Source organism: Arachis hypogaea, chromosome 2 (assembly GCF_003086295.3).
Source record: "Arachis hypogaea cultivar Tifrunner chromosome 2, arahy.Tifrunner.gnm2.J5K5, whole genome shotgun sequence".
Taxonomy (NCBI): domain Eukaryota; kingdom Viridiplantae; phylum Streptophyta; class Magnoliopsida; order Fabales; family Fabaceae; genus Arachis; species Arachis hypogaea.
Genome location: NC_092037.1, coordinates 2,408,734 through 2,433,175, shown reverse-complemented (window position 1 = coordinate 2,433,175; position 24,442 = coordinate 2,408,734). Strand labels below are relative to the sequence as shown.

The window sequence follows — 24,442 nt, the reverse complement described above, 5'->3', positions numbered from 1 at the left end:
CAAATTAAACATACAAAACATTACGAAAAAAAAAAAAGGAGTTCTTTTAAAACTAAGCTTGAAGACAGCTAGCTACCTACCATGTGATGTGAAGCCAATGTCTAAATACTATTGTCAACGCATTTTAATTAACCTCATCACAGATCACACTATCCTTATTGTCATTGATATCTTCCTAATATGCAGGGATATGGTGTCCCTACTTTTATATACTTAATTAATGAATAATCTGTTTCATCTTCCAAAGAAGAGTTAAAAAAAGAATGAATACTTAGAGCAAAGCCAACTAGCAACTCCACGTGATGCTCATGTTCTTGCTGCTAAGGAATCATTGACATCTCGCTCCTTATACACTTTTATTCAGGAAACCCCGTGGAGTTCACTACCCTGCAAGCATTGTTTTCTTACCTTTCTGGAGAATCCTTTTACACTTTGCTGTTTCTTTTGTGATCATATCATGGCTGGTGCACTTGTTGGTGGAGCTTTCCTTTCTGGCTTCATTAACGTTCTATTTGACAGGTTCCTTACAACTGATGCGGTCAACTTGGTTTTGGGCAAGAAGCTTGGCCCTGACTTGGTTGAAAGGCTGAAGATCTCTCTGCATGCTGCTGAAGTTCTGGTTGATGATGCTGAGTACAAGCAACTTGGCAATGAACATGTGAGGGATTGGCTCAACAGTCTGAGGGATGCTGTTTATGTGGCTGATGACTTGCTGGATGCTGTCCTCACCAAAGCCGCCACTCAAAAGGAAACGGAGGTAAGTTCTTTCCTCAACCCCATTAACTTCTTCATCAACCGGGATAGGGAGATGGTAGATAAGATGGAAGGGGTGGTTAGAAGAATAGAGTATCTTGAAAAACAAAAAGATTTCCTTGGTCTTGAGAAGAGTACCAAGAAGAACTTCTTGTCATGGAGAATTCCATCCACATCTCTGGTGGAAGGTAATATCCTTGGCAGGGAAAAGGACCAAAAGGAAATCATCAAGATATTAGATGATAATAGAGAATATCAGTTGTCTGTGATTCCCATTGTGGGCATAGGTGGGGTTGGCAAAACAACTTTAGCACAGTGGGTGTTTAATAATGAAGACTTGATGAAAGGATTTCAAGTCAAAGAATGGGTTTGTATCTCTGAAGACTTCAATATTGTTGAGGTTACAAAGAATGTTATAGGCCAAACTGCTCGTAATGTTGATGATTTCAATTCACTTCAACTCATATTGAAGGAAAAGTTGTCACAAACGAAGTTTTTTATTGTGTTGGATGATGTTTGGAGTGATGATGGTGATGTCTGGAAGAAATTTAAAACCCCATTTCAATATGGAGCCAAGGGAAGTACAATTCTTATAACAACTCGTGTCAAAGAAGTTGCTTCCATTGTCCAAACTTGTCCCCCCTACATTCTGAATGAGTTGTCTGAAGATTGTTGCTGGTCAGTGTTCGCAAACAACGCTTGTTTTCCAGAATCAAATGGGAGTCCAAGACTAGAAGAAATTGGTAGAAAGATTGTCAACAAGTGTAAGGGGCTACCACTAGCTGCAGAAACACTTGGACGTATGTTGCGAATGAAGGACGACGTTAATGAATGGGAAGCTTTACTAATGAGTGATATTTGGGATTTTTCTGTGAAAAACAGTAAAATTATTCCAGCATTGTTAATTAGTTACTTCCATCTTCCTGCACATTTAAAGCGTTGTTTTATTTATTGTGCATTGTATCCGAAAGATTATCTTTTTGATAAAGATAAACTAATCTTGCTGTGGATGGCTGAAGATCTTTTAAGGGCACCAAAGAGAGGAGAGAGTTTAGAAGAAGTTGGCTGCAAATGTTTTGAAGAATTAGCTTCCAGATTATTTTTTAAACCACATGAGTATTCATCTGAGAGTTTTGTTATGCATGACCTTTTACATGATTTAGCATTGTTCCTTGCTGGAGACTTCTATTGTAGTTTTGAAGAGCTTGGTGATGTGGACAATATGTCTGACCGAACTCGTCATTTATCCTATAAAAAATTGAGTCATTTGTCCTCAAAACATTTTGATTCCATAAGTAAAGTTGAATCTTTGAGAACATTATTGCTCATCAATTTATTTCCTCACTCATGCAAGGCAGATGTTGAAACATCGTGTATCCTAATATCAAAGCTCAAAAGATTGAGAGTTTTGTCATTTCTCAGGTTTGAAAGATTCGAAGCATTACCTGATTCAATAGGTGAATTAACCTACTTGCGTTACTTGGATCTCTCTAGAACAAGCATTAGGACACTACCAGAATCATTGTGTGATTTGTACAATCTACAAACACTGAAGTTGAATGGGTGTTCTTGTTTGACTATGCTACCTAATGGCATGCATAAGCTTGTGAATTTGCGACATCTTGACATTTGGGGAACTTCTTTGGAAGGAATGCCGGGAGGCATGAACAAATTGAAACACTTGCACTTTCTAAGCTTCTTTATGGTGGGCAAGCATGACGACAATACAATCCAAGAGTTAGAAGGGCTTTTAAATCTTCATGGTTCATTTGAGATTAAGAAATTAGAGAATGTTGTTGATGTGAAAGAAGCAAGGAGGGCGAAGATATTGGATAAGAAGCACATTGAGTGCTTATTGTTGGAATGGTCTTCAGGTGATGATATGGTTTCAGACACACAAACTGAAAGAGATATACTCAACAGCTTGCAACCACACAATGGCTTGAAAAAGTTGAAAATCAAGGGATACAAGGGTACAATATTTCCAGATTGGTTGGGATTCTGTTCCTACAACAATATGACAAGTGTATCTCTAGAGTCTTGCAAGAATTGCTGCATGCTGCCTTCACTTGGACAGCTGCCATCTCTTAAGTCCCTGAGGATTCGAGGTTTCGATCAGCTGAGGAGTATTGGCGACGAGTTTTACAAGAATGAAGGTGATCATCATTCTTCGCCTATTGCACCGTTTCCCTTACTGGAGAGTTTGGAGTTTGATAACTTGCCATGTTGGGATGTGTGGCACTTATCTGAGTCAGAAACTTTTCCTCAACTCAGGAAGCTTGAAATAAGATATTGTCCAATGTTAAAGGGACATATGCTTAACCATGTATTCTTGAGAATGTTTTCTTCTTTATTAGATGTTTCAAATGTTCGCAAACTAGATATACTGGAAGATGATAAAAAAAGGTCTCAAAAGATGTTAGATAATGGGGAAACTTTATCAATTAGGGGATGTAAATACATATTGGAGTATGCATTTAAGGCAACCATCGTCCACCATCTAACTTCCCTCCAAGAACTACAAATCTCAGGGTGTTTGTCTGCTGTGTCCTTTCCAGGCAATTGTATAACCAAATCTTTGCAAAAGCTGAAAATCTTGAATAGCAGCAAACTGGAATTCCCCCAGCAAGAGCAGAAGTATGATTTGGTAGAACTAAAAATTGAAAACAGCTGTGATTCACTGACCTCCTTCTCATTGGATGCCTTTCCCAACCTTAAGAATCTTGAGATATCATGGTGTTGGAATCTGGAATCAGTTTCAATGTCAGAGCGACCGCACGCTGCTCTTCAACGTCTCACCATCCATCAATGCTCCAAATTTGTGTCATTTCCAAGAGAAGGAGTAGATGCACCCAACTTGACTCATTTCAATGTCACTGGCTGCTCAAAGTTGGAGGCATTGCCATGTCACATGAATTCTCTTCTTCCAAATTTACAGTCTCTCAACATAAGAGATTGCCAGAAAATGTGTAGATTGCCAGAGGGTGGTTTGCCACCTAACTTGAAAGAGCTTACTATCGGGAAACAATGGAAGGTTCTATCAACAATGGGCAATTCTGATGCCCTCACTCATCTTTCCATCTATGATTGTGATTGGTATAATAAAAGCACAAGGTCATTCCCAGAGGTTGGTTTGCTGCCTCCTCTTCCTTCCCTCACCACTCTGTGTCTCTATTACTTTCCAAATCTGGAGACATTGGAGTGCATTGAGCTTCTCCGCCTCACCTCCCTCCAACAATTGTCAATTATGTCGTGTCCGAAGCTGGAGAATATGGTAGGAGAAAAGCTGCCTCCCTCTCTGTCACTACTTCAAATTAAAGGCTGTCCTTTGCTTGGAGAACACTGCAACAACAAGCATCAACTAATTTGGCCCAAAATTTCACACATTCCCAACATTCAAGTCCATCGCAAACAATTTTTCTGAAATGGGATTTCTCACTAGGTAATTATCTAATCTTCATGTTTTTCATGCTTTGATAATGCTAGAGATATAACCATTTATGTTGTTTCCTCCTATCAGCTTAAGCTTTTGGGAGGAGTAGTATCATGACAGATAAATTTCCTTTTTCTTTGAAAAGAAATAAGAGAAAAAGTTCCCAGTTTCTTTGGACAGCATTAACTTGTTGAACTGTTATGCCAAAAAGAAATTTTGCAATAACTACATCAGAATTCTTTTAACAGTATTTCTTCCTTGTCTTGTTTGTATACAGAGATATGTATGTGTGCAACATGCTATCTGAATTTTGATAACATATTTGTATTGTGTCTATCCTTATTCTACACTCATCTAATGCCTTTGTATAATTTCTTTGTACACGTTATCTCTTAATGGTGAATTTCTTTCTCTCCCTTTAAAAAAAAAAAAGGCATACCATGAATTTAAATGGTCTTTTTATCCTGATATGTGCAGTTGGTACATATATTAGGCTGCAAAGGATCAGAATAAATATACTAATCTTACATGCGAGAGTCAAATTATTCATGAAGAAATATTGTCAAAGATGATAGCTACAAATATGATAGGGTTATTGCCCTCTAAAAATCAATGTATTCTGTGTTGGAATGCCTTAATTGAAAAAAAAAATCTTTGTAACTTGTAATATTAACTCCTACACCTAGCCAGTCTCAGTTGGAATCAAATTTTGCATGTAATTGCATTACTATTTTTGCTGATCTTGAAATAACTTGAAATAAAAAGAATGACCTACATTGTGTTGATGAGATTTTCATGTAACTGCATTACTATGCATTCTCACAAAAAGGAATAGAAAATTGAAAAAAAAAAAACACAGAAAGGATGCAGAATAATAAATGTGTGTTTGTTTTTTATGATGACAAATACTTGGTCCTGAAATTTTTTAATTTGTGTGTTTGTGCATTCATTTCTGAGAGAAAGAGTGAGTCCTAGCAACATATACAAATCCTAGCTTTGTTACTAATGACAAGTTGGTGAGCATGTAACTACTTTTGTAAAATATTTGTGCTATTTGACATTATGTCAGCCTCAACTTCCATTGCTGTATTGTTATTTTGATGTCAGTTTTTTTCTCAAGCTGAATTTGTACCTTTCAATTATGTTGAATAAGTGCTATTTCTCAATATTTTTAAATTGTTCATATCCTTGTATATTTATCATGCAGGTTTTGGTCATTTTATTTGTCACAAGCCAAAGCCTTTTGGAGTGTCTCTCTACATTCCCATTAGTGTATGAACCTAATCAGATTTGGATTAACAAGATCGGAAATCGGAAATTCTTCACTCATAGTTCTTGAATTTGGAGGTGTGATTGTGATCAAAGCTCTGTAATAGAACTGTCAGAAAGTTCATAAACAGTGACTAGTTTTTTGGTGAAGTTTTGCATTCTTGTTTCATTGATTTCATTTTGTTCATGTGTTTGAGACTCCTTAGTAGATTTGATTCTTATTCTTAGAGTGAAAAAATAATTTTACATTGTTACTCTAAATATATATTTACTTATATATTTAAAACAATGGATGGTTCATACTGTTTTCTCTGTCACCTTTATTATGTCACAATCTTTGTCTTTATTTATTTATATATAACTATTATAGGACATATCAAATAATGAACAAAGTAGTACAAATGAACGGAGAGGAATTTCTCATAAAAGCACATAGCCATCATAAAGCATGGAATTGTTGTCCAGAGATCATAGGTAGTGCTAAGAAATAAACAAGTGGTTTATCCTAATTGGCATTTACATCTTTCCACGTGTGCTTGGATCCATTTGCTCTCTCAATTCTCAGTTCATAATTAACCATCTCTCCCTAATGTTTTGTGTTATTAATAAAATATTTGCATTATTACATGAGAAAACAGACTTTGATTTTGATATATGGTCTGAGAAGAGAGCTTACTTGTGTTTAGAACCGTTAAAATGGTCAAATTCATCTAGCGAGTCCCTTTACTCATTTAAACGGGTAATTTTTGTCTTTAAAATTAAGCCTATTTAAATTTTGGCTTAAATAGAATGAGTCTGATTAACTCAAAAAAAATAACAGGTTAAATAAGCGGTCCGTTTATTTTTTTTAAAAAAAGTAGCACTTTTAGTTGATATATTTTTCGATCTGACTCAAAAATTCGATCAATCAACTAAAAAAATACTGTTTGTTTAAAGTTTATTTTTACCTAAAAGTGATTTTTTGTCAAAATATTTTTCAAAAAATAAAATAAAAGGATAAATGGACTAGTTCATTTAACCTATTGGGTTGACCATAAACGATTCGGATTGAAAAATTATGGTCCGCGAATGAAGCGGACTTAAACGGACTACCTCTAACCCACGGGATTAAACAGGGCAGGCCTAAATAGTCTGGGCTGGTCCGTTTGACAGTCCTACTTATGTTGGGCCACTATTAGAAGCTCTCGACAACTAAAAAGATTTTGGAGAAAGATCAAGCGAGAGAACATAAGATGAGAAGACATTACATCTAACTCAAAATCTTAAAATGTCAAGTTAATGAGTCTCTCATCTTATAAACTCCTCACTTCTCTTCATTTTATTTTTTTTAATGTATTACACTCTTCACACTTGTTACTTAACCATTTAGAGACTAGTGAAGAGTAGAATATACCGGTAAAATAATAAAAGGTGAAGGACAAAATTGTCAATTGAAATCAAGGAAGGCAATCATGGAAAGGAAATAAATATCAGCCATCAGCAAATACAAACAAAGTACGTATGGGGGTTAAGGAAAATGTTAGAAATTATTCGAATCAGACAGATACCTTTAAATGATTATAAATATATATATACACACACGCTATGAATCTATATTCACACACGACACTACCCGAGAGGTTACTACAAACTTCAAGAGCAAAGGTAATTAAGATAACTAACTTGGTTTAATCATTAAGCATATAGTATAATATATTCCATTATTTGCATTTGTGTTACTCTCTATCACTCTTGGTTCAAGATTTTCAATTCACTAATCAACTGATTTTTCCAGGTTAACATACATAAGAGTATCTCTAGATATTGCTTTTAAAAATGGGAGCCAGAGGAGCCATACTTGTGGCCATTGCAGCTTCCATCGGTAATTTTATTCAAGGATGGGATAATGCTACTATTTCTGGTACTCACTAATCATCCATCACCTTCTCTTCTCTTTCTTTCTTATATTATGAGAAAACCATGCTACTTTCTTCTTACAAAATCTTTAAATAATATTTTTCTCCATGATCAATTTACAAAATATAACTTTTTTCCGAAAAACTAAAACAAATTACTTTTTAATTTATTTGACTATAATACTCTTAGTTATATAAATTAGTGATAACTCAAATCATCATATAGAATAATATGAAATATATGTTTATTATTAACAGAATGAATTTTATTTATTTTTAATATTTTAATCACATAATATAAAATATTTTAATTTCTTTTATATATTTCATGATTAATAATAAGGTTGGTGATTTTAGCAACACACAAATTCAAAGTATATATAGTAGCTTAAATTTAGTCATATATGCACTCCTATAGAAAGTAAGAAAGTTGGTAAAAATAATTATAAAAAGCCTATAGATTTTCCTGAATTTATATTTTTAAAAGTAAAAAATTAGTAAAATAAAAAGTTAATTATTATTGATTTTGTAATTTTATTATGAAATATATGTTTTATTAACTTCTTTATTTTATAAGATCTTGATCCAATCCTCGTATATATGTATTTATTAGTCATAAAATAATGATTTGTCTATAAAAATATTAGATACACACTAAAAAATAATTAATCATCAAACAAGTTATCATATATTTATATAAATATATATATACAGTAACTCATTTTTAACGTGTATTTTCTGTTTTATAGTTTAATATGTATTTTACACTAATAATTAATTTTAACATATATTTAGTATAATTTTTAATTTATTAAAAATAAATAAAAAATACTATATATACACAAAAAAATAGTTATTAAATCTAAGTTATTTTATATTTTAATGTGTATTTTATACTCGAATATAATTGGAATAAATTCATAAATGACATATGTGATGATATGTTGCTTGTAGGTGCCATTGTTTACATAAAGACAGAGCTAGCATTACAAACAAGTGAGGAAGGACTTGTGGTAGCCATGTCCTTGATCGGAGCAACACTCATAACAACATGCTCCGGCGCAGTTTCAGACTGGCTTGGCCGCCGTCCACTGTTGATAATCTCATCGGTATTTTACTTCCTTAGTGGTTTGGTCATGTTATGGTCCCCTAACGTGTATGTCTTATGCATAGCAAGGCTTCTAGATGGATTCGGAATTGGCCTCGCCGTCACTCTTGCTCCGATCTACATATCGGAGACTGCTCCGCCGGATATAAGGGGTTCCCTGAACACGCTGCCGCAGTTCACAGGCTCTGCAGGAATGTTCTTGTCATACTGTATGATCTTTGGGATGTCACTGGAAGCTTCTCCAAGCTGGAGATTAATGCTTGGGATTCTTTTTGTTCCGTCTTTGTTGTATTTTCTGATTGCAATATTTTTCTTGCCTGAATCTCCTCGGTGGCTTGTCAGTAAAGGAAAGATGCTTCAGGCGAAGAAAGTTCTCCAGAAATTACGGGGCAGAGAGGATGTTTCAGGTGTGTTTTCTTCCATGTTTAATGATACGAGATGTAAGAATATTGAGTGTTATATCGTGATCTTAATCAGTCAAAAATTTCATTTTTATTTGCACTTTGAACTTTTTTGATTAAATTGTTCTTAACATCTTCTTTTGTAGTTTTTCGGGTTGGACGAACTTTTAAGAAATTTTTTTAATTATTTTTTTAAATTTTTTTAAAAAATAAAAATAATTTTATATTTAAATATTTTATATAAATTTTTTAAGAGAAAGTATATAGAGTCAATGAAATATTTGTACAATATGTACAATGGAGGTTTAGGGAGTATCAGAGATATAATCATTAGTATTACTTTTTTCCATCAGTTGAAGCTTTTGAGAAGAGTGGTATCATGACATGATTAATTTAAACTTTTGGGATGAGTAATTTCATGACTTGAGATGTTTATTATCCCTAGCACTCAGGATAGTATGGGTGATGCGTTAATGTTGCAAATGTGAGGAGTGTTGAAATTAGTCTCACATTAAAGAAAGCATAGAAGGAGTGAGGAGTTTATAGGATGAAGAGCTCCCACGGTTGGCCCAACATGATGTTCATTTTGTAACTCAATAGCTCATTGTATATATTATACACTTAAACCATTGGCTCCCTAGCACTACTCATTTTTTTATTTTTTTTATTATGTTTTTTCAGAGATTACGGAGATTTCATATGTGTTTTTAGGGTCATATTTTTTTTACTAAAGATAAGAGACTCGAACCCGCAATCTCTTAATTGAGTATGGAGAGACTATGTCATTTGAGCTATTACTCATTGGCTTTTAGGGTCATATTTAGTAATAAGTGAAAATTCAAATGTATCTTTTATTCTTAATATATAAAAGTAGATACATAAGCATGCATCACATTACTTTTGAAACATTTTTTTTTCTCCTACTAATGCCATGTCAGCAATATTGCTTACTTGGCACAATTTTAGAATCAACCACTCAATTTTTGCCAAATCAACTATTATTTCCAAATCAGCAAAAAAAAAATATACAAATAAAAAACTAAAAAATAGAATCCAATAAATTTGTAACCTCAAAATATATTGAATTCATATTCCTATATTTATTATATTTTACCGTTATAAACAATACAATAAATTTATAACTGCAACAATTAATTTATAAATTAAAAGTTTAAAAAATGAAAATTATATTTTATTATTATAATTATGTTTATTATAATCATTTTAATTTTTGTCAATAAGTTATACCTCAAATGGCATAGTCTCCCATATTGGTCGTGAGTTCGATTCTCTGTATCTTTGGTAAAAAAAAATAATCATTTTAATTTTTAGAAGTAACACTAGGTACAAAGAACTATTATTTTAGTTTTTACTTATTATTAAAAACAAATTCTATTTTATTTTACCAATATAAATTTTGAAAAGAATATTTGAAAACTAAAAAAAAAAAACATTTATTAAAAGAGTATCAAAATGAAACAAAAAAAATATATGATATTAAACATACATTTTCGTATTAGATACAAATAAAAAACTAAAAAATAGAATTTAATAAATTTGTAACCTCCAAATACATTGAATTCATATTCTTATATCTATTATATCTTACCGTTATAAACAATACAATAAATTTATAACCGCAACAATTAATTTATTAACTTTTATAAATAACTCACTAAAGATAATTAACATCCATATTACAAATGTCATAATAATATTATTAATCATAATAAATTTTACGTTATAAGTATTTAAATTCCATACCATTTAAACTACATAAATAAGTCTCTTATCACTATTTCTTCACATAACATCAAATTTAGCACAAAAAAATTTATTTTCGAACTGCAATGAGAATCTGATGATCAGGTATGACAAAAAAAATCACAACATGCATCATACATTCATACTTACTCAAATACCATATACCTAATGATAACATAAATTGAATATTGGAATAGGAAAAGATCTTCACAATTTTAACAACTATAAACAAAATTAATGACAAATTAGGATAGAACTATGTTAAATGTAAAAAGTATCAGAAGAAAGCATATAAAAAAAATAACTATATTTGTGGCACATGTAATCAAACACCACAATATCCAACAATAAGGTAACTCTATATACTTTTCATAATCTCATCTATCAAATTATTAGTTGCTAACCCAATACTTATTTTACGTTCAGAATTCAATTAAAGATTTTAGATCAAAGTGTTACAACAACTTTTGTACTATTTGATGGCGACGCAAAAAACTTATTGCGCACAACTGCTTCAAATCTAATGACATTTCAGAAAAATAATGACATTGAAGCACCACCTAATCAAGAGATTAAGGAGAAAGAAAACCATACAAATTCAAGACACATATTCGAAAGAAGAACATACATACAAAGATGGAACCAAATAACACAATAGAAAGGGTATCAAACTCAACAATTCATAAAGAACATGTGAAGCAAGAACCTAACAGCCAACAAAAAAAAGGAGGACGAACGCTACATAAGATGACTAAGTCTATCAATTAAAACAAATACAAAAATCAAGCCACCAAATAAAAATGTCACTTTGTACAACTCTAACATCCAAATCTTTTATATTATAAATTATTTAAAATAAAAAACTTTTTAAATTTAGCTTCAATTTATACATATTTAATTTATTTTTACAAAATATAACAATTTTTAATATTTATTATATACTATCATTAATTTATCATCTCGCACATTGCGCGAGTCTCATTCTAGTTTTATTTAAAATTGATAGTTAAAATTGATTAAAAAATTTGACAGCTATCAACTTTACATAAAGTTACCTAAACTTCCAACTAAGTAATATGATATTGATATGTAAGAGTTAGGCCTGGGTTATGTTGATCTCTTAATCCGTCAAAATTTCATTTCATATGCACTTTGACCTTTGATCATTAGCTTTAACATCTTTGGTTTCTAGCTTTTGGTTTAGATGGTCTTAGAATTTTTGAGATATTTGTTGTTTTCATTGGAAAAATTGAAAAATGCTTTGAGATTTTTTTTGTCTTATTAGGGAAAAAATGAATAAATCCACTAAATTAAAATTTAAAATTATTTAAAAAATTGTATGCGGTGTTTTGAATTTGATAATAATAATCTTTTAGTAGTAAGGTTGTTTAATTGTATAAAAAATGTAAAATTTATATTTGCCTTAAAAAAAATAAAACTCTTTTAATTAATTTTAAAAGACTAAACTACTATTTTAAAAAGATTAGAATCCTCTTTTAGAAAGAGGTGTGATACGATAATTTCAAAAGACCAACTTAAAGGATAATTTTGCCTTTTATTATTATTTAACCAAAAAAATATTTAGCCTTTTTAGAATAAATCAAATTTAAATATTTTAGTTCTAATATTATTATCCAACCTTAATCTTAAATGAGTATTTTATTTTTATAATATTAATCCTAGAAAGTATTTTAATTTTTTAAAATCAATCAAAAGAGTGTTTTAGTTTTTCTAAAATAAATTATAATCCCTAACTCTTAATATAAATAAACAACTTTAATCTTAAAAGATTATTTTACTCTTAGGACATTAATTCTAAAAGGTTAATTTAATCTCAATCTCTATCTCTTTTATTATATTTTTGCTAGTTACTTAAAACTTTTTTAATTATTTCAATAAGACCAACAGTGTTGAAATATTTTGAGACCATCTAAATTGGACCCTCCTTTGTAGTGTATCTCCCATCCCTTAACTTCTAAATAGTTTGGTAACACTGATTTCAAAGGTTTGTTTGAAACTTCATTATCTCTCACATTTGCAAACTGGAATCTCTTTTCATCATTGAAGATATCTCATGTGATTCTGTAAGATAGAGTGAGTGACATGTTTGCATATTATATCTTCTGATTTACTTGGTAGTTAAATATATGAATAAAATTTGTTGTGATCAATTCTAATGCACAGAGGAGATGGCATTGCTAGTTGAAGGTCTTGGAATTGGTAGTGAAACATCCATAGAAGAGTACTTAATAGGTTCTGCTGCTGATCAAGAACCAAGTGAGAAAGATTACAAAGTCTTGTTATATGGATCTGAAGGTGCTGGTCTCTCTTGGGTTGCAAAACCTGTTGTTGCTTCTGGACACAGTTCTATGAAGCCTGCGTCGCGGCTTGGAAGCATTATTGGCAATCAAAGCATGCATCTCATGGATCCTCTTGTCACCCTCTTTGATAGTATTCATGAAAAGATTCCTGAGACAGGAAGTATGAGGAGTGTGCTTTTTCCACATTCTGGAAGCATGTTTAGCAGCACAGTTGAGAATCATCATCATCATGCTAAGAATGAACAATTTGATGAAGAGAATATAGAAAGAGAAGGTGATCAGGACTACTACCCTTCAGATGCTGTTGATGGAGTTTCAGATGATGATTTGCGTAGTCCTTTGATTTCGGCTCGTGGCAGTAGTATGTTCAACCATCTCAGGTCTGGTGGTGATGGTGAGGCAGGGATTGGTGGTGGCTGGCAGTTGGCATGGAAATGGTCTGAAAAAGAAGGAGGATTGAAGAGAGTTTATTTGCATCAAGAGGGATCTAGACGTGGATCTCTTGTCTCGGTTCAAGGCCAAGGCGAAGGTGTCCATGTTGCTGCCTTGGTTAGCCAACCTGCTCTTTATTCCAAGCAAACAATTGGACCTGCAATGGTTCATCCATCTGAGGTTGCTTCAAAGGGATCAATTTGGAAAGATCTTACTGAACCTGGGGTTAAGCATGCATTGATTGTTGGGATTGGAATACAAGTGCTTCAGCAGGTAGTGGATAAATATGTTCATGTTGTTTGAATTCTCTTTCATGACCATCAAATTCTAAATATCTGTGCAGCTTGCAGGGATAAATGGAGTTCTATACTACACTCCTCAAATTCTTCAAGAGGCAGGTGTTGAAATTCTTCTTAAAGATATTGGCATTAGCTCCAAATCTACATCATTCCTACTCAGTGCTATCACAACTTTGTTGATGCTTCCTTGTATAGCTCTAAGCATGAGGCTCATAGATATCTCAGGAAGAAGGTACTTTTTTTCCCCTTCTTTTAATGTATATTGTTTTATTGGTTATATAAGTTTTTCACACGAAAACAAAGAATTTAACCCTTTAAATACTTGCATCATGAAATGGAAGGTTCAAATTATGTTTTAGGATCTTTTGAAAACAGTACACTTTCTAAGCAGATTTCTTGATGTACAGGCAACTACTACTCGCCACGATTCCTGTGTTGATAGTCTCACTTGTGCTTTTGGTTGTTGGAAACGCAATAGAGTTCAACTCCATTGTCCATGCACTAATCTCAACTATATCCGTTGTGGTTTACTTCTGCTGCTTTAAGATGGCCTATGGACCAATTCCAAACATACTCTGCTCTGAGATTTTTCCTACGAGGGTGCGCGGCGTCTGCATAGCTATATGCGCTCTAGTGTTCTGGATTGGAAACATAATTGTCACATACACACTGCCTGTGATGCTCAGCTCAATCGGACTCGCTGGTGTCTTTGGTATATATGCTGTTGGTTGCTTCATCTCCTGGATATTTGTGTTCTTGAAGGTTCCAGAAACCAAGGGAATGCCCCTTGAAGTCATCACTGAATTCTTTGCTGTCGGCGCAAGAGTAAGACGGGCTGCTTCTGCCAAGAATCTGTAACAGAATATTGATCTCCTTCTCATGAGTTTAGAGTGTGTGTATGCATGCATGTCAGTTAGTTAGTTAGTTAGAAGAAAAATATCTTGCTTGTAGTTCAACTTCAAACATATCCCATGTAAGGTTTTGCATTTGAGTGGAAATAATCATGTGGAGGCTGTTGTACTAAAGCTTTTCATACAGTATATATTGTTCTTACATAAAGGTTTGAAATTTTGATTGGTGCCAAAATTAGATGTACATATTGTATGTATTGTTCTTACAAAAGAGAACTCCTTTTAGAGGAAAATAATTCATCTTCACAGGAAAAATTTCTGTTTATACTTTTTATTACAAAATTTTTAAACCCAAGAAGGAAAAAAAAGCAGCTATACTTATTTTTCTTATGTAAATTCTACCACTATTAATTTTTATTAATTATTGTTTAAAAGCAGCTAATTGAAGTTAACTCAGTTGATATAGTTTCTTTGATTATAGCTTCTTCCTTATCCAATAGACCTTAGCTTGGAGGACTTGGACTTTTAAGTCAATGAAGTTTTCTAACACGTTACTAACAACACACATTATTGGAACAACATTGGTTGAAACTTTTTATTAACATAGTTTTTTTAATAGAAATAATTATCTTCTTTTTATTTATCTTGGAAAAAAAACTCTCATAAAATAATACATTAGTTGAAAAAAAAGAAAAAGGTAACATCAGTCCCACTAACAAAGTCAACTTTCTGTTTTTGCCAACAGATTATTGAAAACTATTTCTTCACTATAAGCTTTTATACACCAATACTGATTTCGGTTACAAAGTTTTTCACTCTCCTTCATATCTGAATTTCTGATCATCACTTGTTTAAGATCATATATATCATGACTGGTGCACTTGTTGGTGGAGCTTTTCTTTCTGGCTTCATCAATGTTGTCTTTGACAGGTTACTTACAGTTGATGCAGTCAACTTGGTGTTGGGCAAGAAGCTTGGCTCTGACTTGGTTGAGAGGCTGAAGATTTCTCTGCTTGCTGCTGAAGCTTTGGTTGATGATGCTGAGTACAAGCAACTGGGCGACGAACGTGTGAGGGAGTGGCTCAACTGTCTCAAGGATGCTGTCTACATTGCTGATGACTTGTTGGATGATGTCCTCACCAAAGAAGCTACTCAAAAGAAGGTACTTTCTTTCTTGCCTAGTTTCCTCGACCGGAAAAGGAAGATGTTGATGGTAAATAAGATGGAAGAGGTGGTGACAAGAATAGAATTTCTTCAAAAACAAAAAGATTTGCTTGGTCTTGAAAAGAGTACCAAGAGGAACTTCTTGTCATGGAGAATTCCATCCACATCTCTTGTAGAAGGTAGTATATATGGCAGGGAAAAGGACCAACAGGAAATAATCAAGATATTAAATGAAACCAGAGAACATCAGTTATCTGTGATCTCCATTGTTGGCATAGGTGGGGTTGGTAAAACAACTTTAGCACAATGGTTGTACAATAATGAGGACTTGATGGACAGGTTTCAAATCAAAAAATGGGTTTGCATCTCAGAGGACTTCAATATTGCTAAGGTTACAAAGAATATTATAGGCCAAGATGGTTGTAATACTGATGATTTTAACTGCCTTCAACATGAATTGAAGAAAACATTGTTGGGAAAGAAATTCTTTATTGTTTTGGATGATGTTTGGAGTAATGATGGTGATGTTTGGAAGAAATTTATAACTCCATTTCAATATGGGGCTAATGGAAGTATAATTCTTGTAACAACTCGTGCCAAAGAAGTTGCTTCCTTAATCCAAACTTGTCCCCCTTACATTCTCAATGAGTTGTCTGAAGACGGTTGCTGATTAGTGTTTGCAAACAATGCTTGTTTTCCCGAATCAAATGGGAGTTTGCCACTAGAAGAAATCGGCAGAAAGATTGTCAAGAAGTGTAAGGGGTTACCATTAGCTGCAGAAACACTTGGACGTATGTTGCGGATGAACCACAATGTTAAGGAGTGGGAAAGGGTACTAATAAGCAATATCTGGGAATTTTCTGTTGAAAAAAGTAAAATTATTCCAGCATTGTTAATTAGTTACTTTCAACTTCCTGCATATTTAAAGCGTTGCTTTGTTTATTGTTCATTGTATCCCAAAGATTACTGCTTTACCAAAGATGATCTAATTTTGCTGTGGATGGCCGAAGATCTTTTGAGACCACCAAAGAGAGGAGAGAGTTTAGAAGAAGTTGGTCATGAGTGTTTTGTTGAACTAGCTTTTAGATTATTTTTTAAACAAGATGGGGATGGGTATGTTTATAAGATGCATGATCTCTTGCATGACTTAGCAATTTTCCTTGCTGGAGACTTTTATTGTAGATTTGAAAAGGTTGCTGATGCAGAGTATATGTCTAGTCATATTCGCCATTTGTCCTGTGAAAGCTTGAATCATCTGAATCTTGATTCCTTCAGTAAAATTAAATCTTTGAGAACACTCTTGCAAATCAATTTCTCTTCCCTTTCAGACAACATTGATGCTGTAACATGCATTCTGATGTTGAAGCTCAAATATTTGAGAGTTTTGTCCTTCAAAATGCTTGATGTATTGCCTGATTCAATAGGTGGATTGATCTATTTGCGTTACTTGGACCTTTCTTGGACAAATATTAGGACACTCCCAGAATCATTATGTGACTTGTGCAATCTACAAACATTGAAGCTGCATAACTGCACCAGTTTGATTATGCTACCCAATGGCATGCATAAGCTTGTGAATTTGCGACATCTTGATATTTGGGGAACTTGTTTGAAAGAAATGCCAAGAAAAATGAGCAAATTGAAACACTTACACATATTCAGCTACTTTACTGTGGGCAAGCATAAAGACAATGGAATCCAAGAGTTAGGAGAGCTTTCAAATCTTCATGGTTCATTTGGGATTAAGAAGTTGGAGAACATTGTTGATGTGAAGGAAGCAAAGAGTGCAAAAATAATGGATAAGATGCACATTGACTGCTTATCATTGGAATGGTTTTCAAGTGATGACATGGTTTTAGACACACAGATTGAAAGAGACATACTCGACAGCTTGCGACCGCACAATGGCTTGAAAGAGTTGACAATCGAGGGATACAAAGGTACAATATTTCCAAATTGGGTTGGCCATTGTTCCTACCAAAACATGACCAGTGTATCTCTAAAGTCTTGCAACAATTGCTGCATGTTGCCTTCACTTGGACAGTTGCCATCTCTTAAGTCCCTGCACATTGAAGGTTTTGGTCAGCTCAAGTATATTAGTGATGAGTTTTACAAGAATGAAGACAATCCTTCTTTTCATATTGCTCATTTTCCATCACTGGAGAAATTGGAATTTCGAGATATGCCATGCTGGGAGATGTGGCACTTACCTGACTCAGAAACTTTTCCTCAGCTTAAGAGGCTTCTAATAAGAGATTGTCCAATGTTAAAGGGAGATGTGTTTAGTCAAGCATTCTTGAAAATCCTTTCTTCTTTGTCTGATGTTTCTAAAGTTCGCAAACTAGATATATCAGAACGATGCTCTCAAGAGATGTCACTTACTGGGGATAATTTATCAATTGGAGGATGTGAATCCATTGTGAAGTCTGCATTTGAGGCAATTAGCATCAACCATCTAACTTGTCTCCAAGAAATACAAATCTCAGGGTGTTTATCTGCTGTATCCTTGCCAGGCAATTGTTTACCTGAATCTTTGCAAAAGCTCGCAATCTGCAGCTCCGGGAAACTGGAATTCCCGGAGCAACATCAGCAGAAGTATGATTTGGTAGAGCTACAAATACATTCCAGCTGCGATTCACTAACCTCGTTGTCATTGGATGCCTTTCCCAATCTCAAGAATCTTGAAATACATTGGTGTGAGAATGTGGAATCAGTTTCATTGTCACAGCCACCCCATACTGCTCTCCAACATCTCAGCATCATTGGATGCCCCAAATTTGTGTCATTTCCTGGAGAAGGATTGGCTGCACCCAACTTGACTAGTCTCCATGTTAAAAGGTGCTCAAAGTTGGAGGAATTGCCAAGAGACATGAATACTCTTCTCCCAAATTTGGAGTCCCTTGAAATGCAACATTGCCAGGAAATTTGTATGTTTCCAGAGGGTGGTTTGCCGCCTAATTTGAAGTCACTTACTGTCGGAGGTTGCAAGCAACAGTTGAGGAGTGTATCATCAATGGGAGGAAACTTTGAGTCTCTCACTCATCTTGAAATTTCAGGTGTTGGCTGTGAGAGTGTGAAGTCATTCCATGAGATAGGTTCACTGCCTCATCTTCCCTCCATTACCACTTTAGTGATCAGGGGATTTTCAAATCTGGAGACGTTGGAGTGCAACGAGCTTCTCGGCCTTACCTCCCTCCTACAATTAAGAATTGGAGGGTGTCCAAATCTGGAGAACATGGTAGGAGAAAAGCTTCCCCCCTCTGTGTTAACATTTCAAATTTCTCACTGTGGTTTGCTTGGAGAACACTGCAAGAACAAGCATCAACAAATTTGGCCCAAAATTTCACACATCCCGACCATTCAAGTTAATGGCAGACAAGTTTTGTGATAGAAATTTCTAAGAAGGTAATTCTCTAATCTTCATGTTTCTCAAGCTTCCACAATTGAATTCATACATGCATAAATTTCCTTTCTATTGAACTAAATTAGTCCTCTCTTTCTTTAGACAACTTTAACCAGTTAGTTGAACTGATATGCTAACAACAGTATTCTAATTCTGTACTTTTATTTATCTGTCATACTTAGCATTCGTATTTTTCAATAAAATTGTATTTACTTGAAAGAGCATGTAGGATAGTTAAAGGATTCTGCATGAGGTGTATTAGCTTTCAACATGAAAAGGATCAAGTTATTGCTGTGTAATCTTTTTTAGCCATAGGTTGAAACATGTAACTATATGGCAACATTAGACAAATTTATTTTAGATGCCTATAATAATCTATTTCTAATACTAAGAAAAGAAGGTTCTTCAATATTAAGTTGGGACTATCCATATTGCATGTATCTATCCATATCATCAGCTAGAACTAGAAGAGTAAGTTGGGACTTTTGCCTTCAACTACTTTCTGGATTTGTAACTCAAAGTTAAACAGGGGAAGAGTTATTCATATCATTCTACACTCATCTAATGCCTTGTATATTTTCTTTAGGATACATTATCAATAGTTTTCCCAAGATGATGAAGATATAGCTAATGTCACATACCCCCTGCCTGTGATGCTCAGCTCAAATTGGACTCGCCGGTTTCTTTGGCATATATGCTGTTGCTTGTTTCATCTCCTGGATATTTGTGTTCTTGAAGGTTCCAGAAACAAAGGGCATGCCTCTTGAAGTCATTACTGAATTCTTTGCCGTCGGTGCAAGAGTACGCCAGGATGCTTCTGCCAAGAGTCTGTGACATAATATTGATTTCATGTGTTCAGCATGTGTATGCATGCATGTCAGTTATTTAGTTAGAGTAAAGATATCTTGCTTATTTAGTTCAACAGCAAATCAAACATATCCGATGTAAAGTTTTGCATTTGAGTGGAAATAATCATGTGGAGGCTGTTCTACTGAATATTTTCATTGTTCATGATAATGTAAAAAAGCAACTTAAGGTGGAATCCAAGTTTATCATTTTTAGTTTTAAGAAATCTCTAGTAAAACGTAGGACAATCTTGAATACATTTATTTATAAATCTTCTTTCTCATTCATGAAAAAGCTAGTTAAATATTTGTGAATTGTGATACATATTGAGATGCATGCTAATAATAGGTGGTTGCAATGTGGTGAAGGCAAGAGAAAAGCTCTTGTGGTTTAGAGAACATAGGCATGTGATCAGCATCAGCAATGAATTTCACATCAGTTTCTGGGTTCTTTTCAATCATAGACAACTGAACATCCTTCTTGATAGCTTGGTCTTGTTCGCACACTATGTATACTTTGGCCACACTCCCATACTTTTCCCTTGTAACTCTTGTTTGCTCTCTCACCATTTCTTGGTCCCCATACAGCCTTGTTGGCCTAAGCAATGACATTGCTAGGCTAATATCCTGCTTCATAAATTACAGAACAATATTACATGTAAATATTATCATCTTTTATCAGTATTTTGTCATTAATAATTTACACTCGTATTTCCAAAAATTTGTACACAAAAAGCATATAGTTTACATTTATGTTCACGAGATTTTGCACACATGAGTTAATACAGTTTATGAATTAGTAAAATATATCTACTAAAGACAATTTAGCGTTTGTGCTGGTCAAATAATGATCAAAATTACTAAAAACTGCTGGTTCCAAAAATTTCTCAAAATTATATTATTATTATTATTATTATTATTATTATTATTATTATTATTATTATTATTATTATTATTGTGATGTGTATTACACTATTACTGAGAACCTGAATTCCAATAATTAGAGACAGACATACCTCAGGTGGACACAATTGGTATAAATTGGATGCTAGGTGTTCGGGCCCAAATATCATACACCCATTGGGCTTACTAGCATTTTTAGCATCCTCATCAAACATGATCTTCGAGTCCATGCTAGAATATACTTTTTCCCTATGCTGAGAATTTCGCCAACCAACTCGATTAATTAGATTTCACTTATAAGCACATCAATAAAGCATTTGTAAATTGGGAAATTCATATATTCATAATTTATTCTATGAAATTAAGGTTAGTTTCATCGATGATGATGATGATCAAATGAATGAATGAAGGAATTGTTAAATAATTATTAGAGTAAAGTTACAAATAAACTTTAAAGATTTACGCTTTGGACAGATTAGTTTCTAAAAAAAAAAAGAATACTAATAAAGTCAACAACAGACATGGATACACTAACTTGTTCATGTTTATTATGAAAGATTTTATTTGTATTTTTTTTAGAGATTAATGGATCAGAAATATAAATTTTGATGATTTATTTGTTACTTTACTCTAATTATTACCTGTTGGATACGAGTCATAAAGGTTGGATCTTGAGAAGAAGGCATGAAAGAAGCTACAAAGACAGCAGCTGCAATCTTATTTGGGAACATTTCCATGGCCATGGAAATGCAGATACCGCCCAAGCTGTGACCCACCAATATAACTCTTTCCTCTGAAGGCAGAGACTCCAGCAACTCCATCAATGGCTCCACATATTCGGTTATGGAAGCCAGCTCTTGAACCTTCTTTGGATGGATCCCGGAGGCAGCCATGTCCAGAGCTGTCACTCTGTCACCACCTGATTTCAACAAAGCAGATACCTTGTACCAGCACCACGCGCCATGGCAGGCACCATGAACCAGCACAAAATGCTTCTTGTTTTCCATAGCTACTCTCTCTTGCCTAATCATTTGTCTTTGTTACACTATTCTTCCACCTTTTAAATATTTAATAAAAAATTGTATTGTTGACAAGTATAAAAAAATATAAAGAATAAAATATATTTTTTGTTTATAAAATTTGTCTAAAATTTTAAAAATATCTCTACATTTTATTTTGGATTAATTATCTCAAAAATTTTCGATTTGTATAAAATATATCCATGACAACTAAATTTTAGATCTTATCTAACAATAATACATGATAAATAATGTTTAATTTGGTTATATTAAAAGTTGTTTTTATGAGATCATTCTTAAATTGATCATATCTTTTTAAAAAAATTAGTTGTTAGGAGTAAATTTAATGCAAATAAAATTTTTTTTAGGACAAATTGAAACAAAATAAAATTTAAAAATATTTTTAAAATTTTTAACAAATTTTAAAAATAAAAAATATACTCCATAATAATATTTTTCATAAATGCACCAAACATATTGAGATTGATGTTATTCGTCTCATAGTTGTTGGAAGTACTTGAAACTATAGATCAGACTGGTATCTTTACGAAGACTTATTCTACTGGTTTTTATTTTCGAACTCTACTATTTAAATTCTAAACTCAAGATACTCCCACTTGAGTTTGCAAAAAAATATTATAATATAATTAAAACTAATTAAGATTAATTAATATCATTTATATTTATATTATATATCTATATATTTATTATAAGATTTTGTATTTTTATTATTTTAATTTTTTTAACATCTATATATACTTTTTATATATTATACTTTTTGACGCACATTTAATAATACACGATCACTTTTTTTTTTTAATTATTCTCTTATTTCTAACCAAAACAATATGTTTTGATTATTATATAGAACTTGCACTTTAACTTGCTATTTGTTTTCTTGCTTGTATATATTAATTCACGCTTTTAGAACAGTATGTTTTGGAGTGGGTATCCGTTACTTTCACATGCATATTAATATATAGATGATTTCATCTCCTGGAATAATAATTTCTTAATTTAACAAGGCATGTTTGCATCGGAAACAACGAGGGGATCAAGGCGCCGAACTAACATAAAATTTGGGAAAGAGTCAAAATTTATTTTAATATAAAAAAATTAAAATAAAAATTTACACATAATTTATAAAGAAAGTTGAAATTTAAGAAGCCATTATGTCATAATAAATCTTAAAAAGTTAAATTTAATAGTATTTATAAAATTTTCTGGAATATTTGAGAATATTCTAGATAGTTTTGGAACGTTTTAAAATGTTCTAGAAGGTCCCAGAATATCTTAAAAGGTTCTAGAAGACTCTATCCTAAAACGTTTCGGAACCATTTAGAACATTTTCAAACACTCCAAAAAACTTTACAAACACTATTAAATTTAAGGGTTAAGTTCAATTTTGGTCTCAAACGTAGGGGTCGAAAATTTGTTTCATCCCTAAATTTTATTTTTAAACAAAATCGTCCCCAAAGTTGACAGTTATATTAAAATGGTCCGACAGACAATTATGCCCCTAAATTTGTTACTCTCCTTAACTGTTTGTTAATTAATAATAATAATAATATTAATAATAATATTATTAATAATAAAAGGGAACGTTGTGGGAGAGGGAGAAGGGGAATATGTTGGCTTGAAGGCTGTGAGGAAGAAAGTTGTGCTAGGGTTCGACTCAGTGGAGGACGGGGACAGAAACGCCGATTGGATGGCTTCCCAGAGTTCAAGATCGGATAGAATTCGAACACCTGTGAAGGAGATGGTATGTGGGCATGGTGAAAGGCCGATTCTGCGTACCTCAACAACGAAGGACAACCCAGGTCGACGATTTTGAGGTTGTGTCTACTATGAGGTATTTTGATGGCCTCTAATTTCTGAGATTGAATTTTTCCATCTGGGTTTCCTTCATCTTATGAGTTCTGGGTGGTGATAGGTTCAGGATGCCTGTGATTTCTTTAGGTAGGCAGACCCAGAAGCTAGAGGAGCGCTGCGGGATTCTGAGATTGCAAGATGCAGGAAAAAGATTACAACCTTGAAGACAAGGTTGAAGGATGTCGAATGGAAGTTGAGGATTGTAGCTACTTTAGGGGTAGTTGGGTGGATTGGGTTTCTCTATTTGTTGCTGCATAATCCAGACAATTTGAGGCAACCATATGAAATACATTTAATCAGGAGATGATTAGAACATTATTTATAGGATTTTTGTGTGTTGTTTTGGTTATTTGATACTGTTGTTTTGGTTTCTCTATTTGTTACAATGATGTTATGTGATGTATCCCCTGTGAAGATGTTTCAATGTATGAATGAAGGTGTTGTGCAAATTTTCAATCATGAAGCAGTGAAAATGTGTTGAAAACATGTAAAGAACATTTATGTGCTAATTTGGATAAAACCTTAAGCAATGAACCTTAAAACACTGACAAAGTCATTCACAACAGCATCTATAAGCCAAAATGGCCAATTATAGACTTGTAGTTGTCACTTAAACAGCAAAAACATAGACCAACATAGTTCATAAACAAACTTAAAACCAGTTAACCACATGGAACAAAATAACAAAATATTGTTAGCATAATGTTACC

The 24,442-nt window shown here is 33.2% G+C and overlaps 4 protein-coding genes across 5 annotated transcripts; 3 read left to right on the top strand and 1 right to left on the bottom strand.

The window, feature by feature from the left end:
* Positions 1–81: 81 nt before the first annotated feature.
* On the top strand, positions 82–5,759 carry LOC112732631 (putative disease resistance RPP13-like protein 1). Its single transcript, XM_025781384.3, has 2 exons — positions 82–4,195; positions 5,394–5,759. Exon 1 carries the CDS (start codon positions 458–460, stop codon positions 4,175–4,177), a length of 3,720 nt encoding a protein of 1,239 aa, XP_025637169.1. The 5' UTR covers positions 82–457; the 3' UTR covers positions 4,178–4,195; positions 5,394–5,759.
* Positions 5,760–6,966: 1,207 nt separating this feature from the next.
* On the top strand, positions 6,967–14,841 carry LOC112732621 (monosaccharide-sensing protein 2). Of its 2 annotated transcripts, XM_025781383.2 has the most exons (6): positions 6,967–7,099; positions 7,230–7,355; positions 8,305–8,865; positions 12,808–13,649; positions 13,720–13,907; positions 14,083–14,841. In XM_025781383.2, exons 2-6 carry the CDS (start codon positions 7,271–7,273, stop codon positions 14,531–14,533), a joined length of 2,127 nt encoding a protein of 708 aa, XP_025637168.1. In that variant the 5' UTR covers positions 6,967–7,099; positions 7,230–7,270; the 3' UTR covers positions 14,534–14,841. The 2 variants fall into 2 exon arrangements, with proteins under 2 accessions (XP_025637168.1, XP_072069186.1); XM_072213085.1 differs by lacking the exons at positions 6,967–7,099; positions 7,230–7,355; positions 8,305–8,865 and adding an exon at positions 12,606–12,717.
* A 1,642-nt stretch (positions 14,842–16,483) lies between these two features.
* Positions 16,484–20,089, top strand: LOC112762207 (putative disease resistance protein At3g14460). The gene is made up of 2 exons (XM_072213082.1): positions 16,484–19,095; positions 19,680–20,089. Exon 1 carries the CDS (start codon positions 16,484–16,486, stop codon positions 19,076–19,078), a length of 2,595 nt encoding a protein of 864 aa, XP_072069183.1. The 3' UTR covers positions 19,079–19,095; positions 19,680–20,089.
* A 90-nt stretch (positions 20,090–20,179) lies between these two features.
* Positions 20,180–21,930, bottom strand: LOC112732611 (methyl jasmonate esterase 1). The gene is made up of 3 exons (XM_029290832.2): positions 21,483–21,930; positions 20,955–21,095; positions 20,180–20,565 (listed from the first exon to the last, which is right to left on the bottom strand). The coding sequence occupies exons 1-3, from the start codon at positions 21,870–21,872 to the stop codon at positions 20,278–20,280; spliced, it is 819 nt and encodes a 272-aa protein (XP_029146665.1). The 5' UTR covers positions 21,873–21,930; the 3' UTR covers positions 20,180–20,277.
* Positions 21,931–24,442: the final 2,512 nt, after the last annotated feature.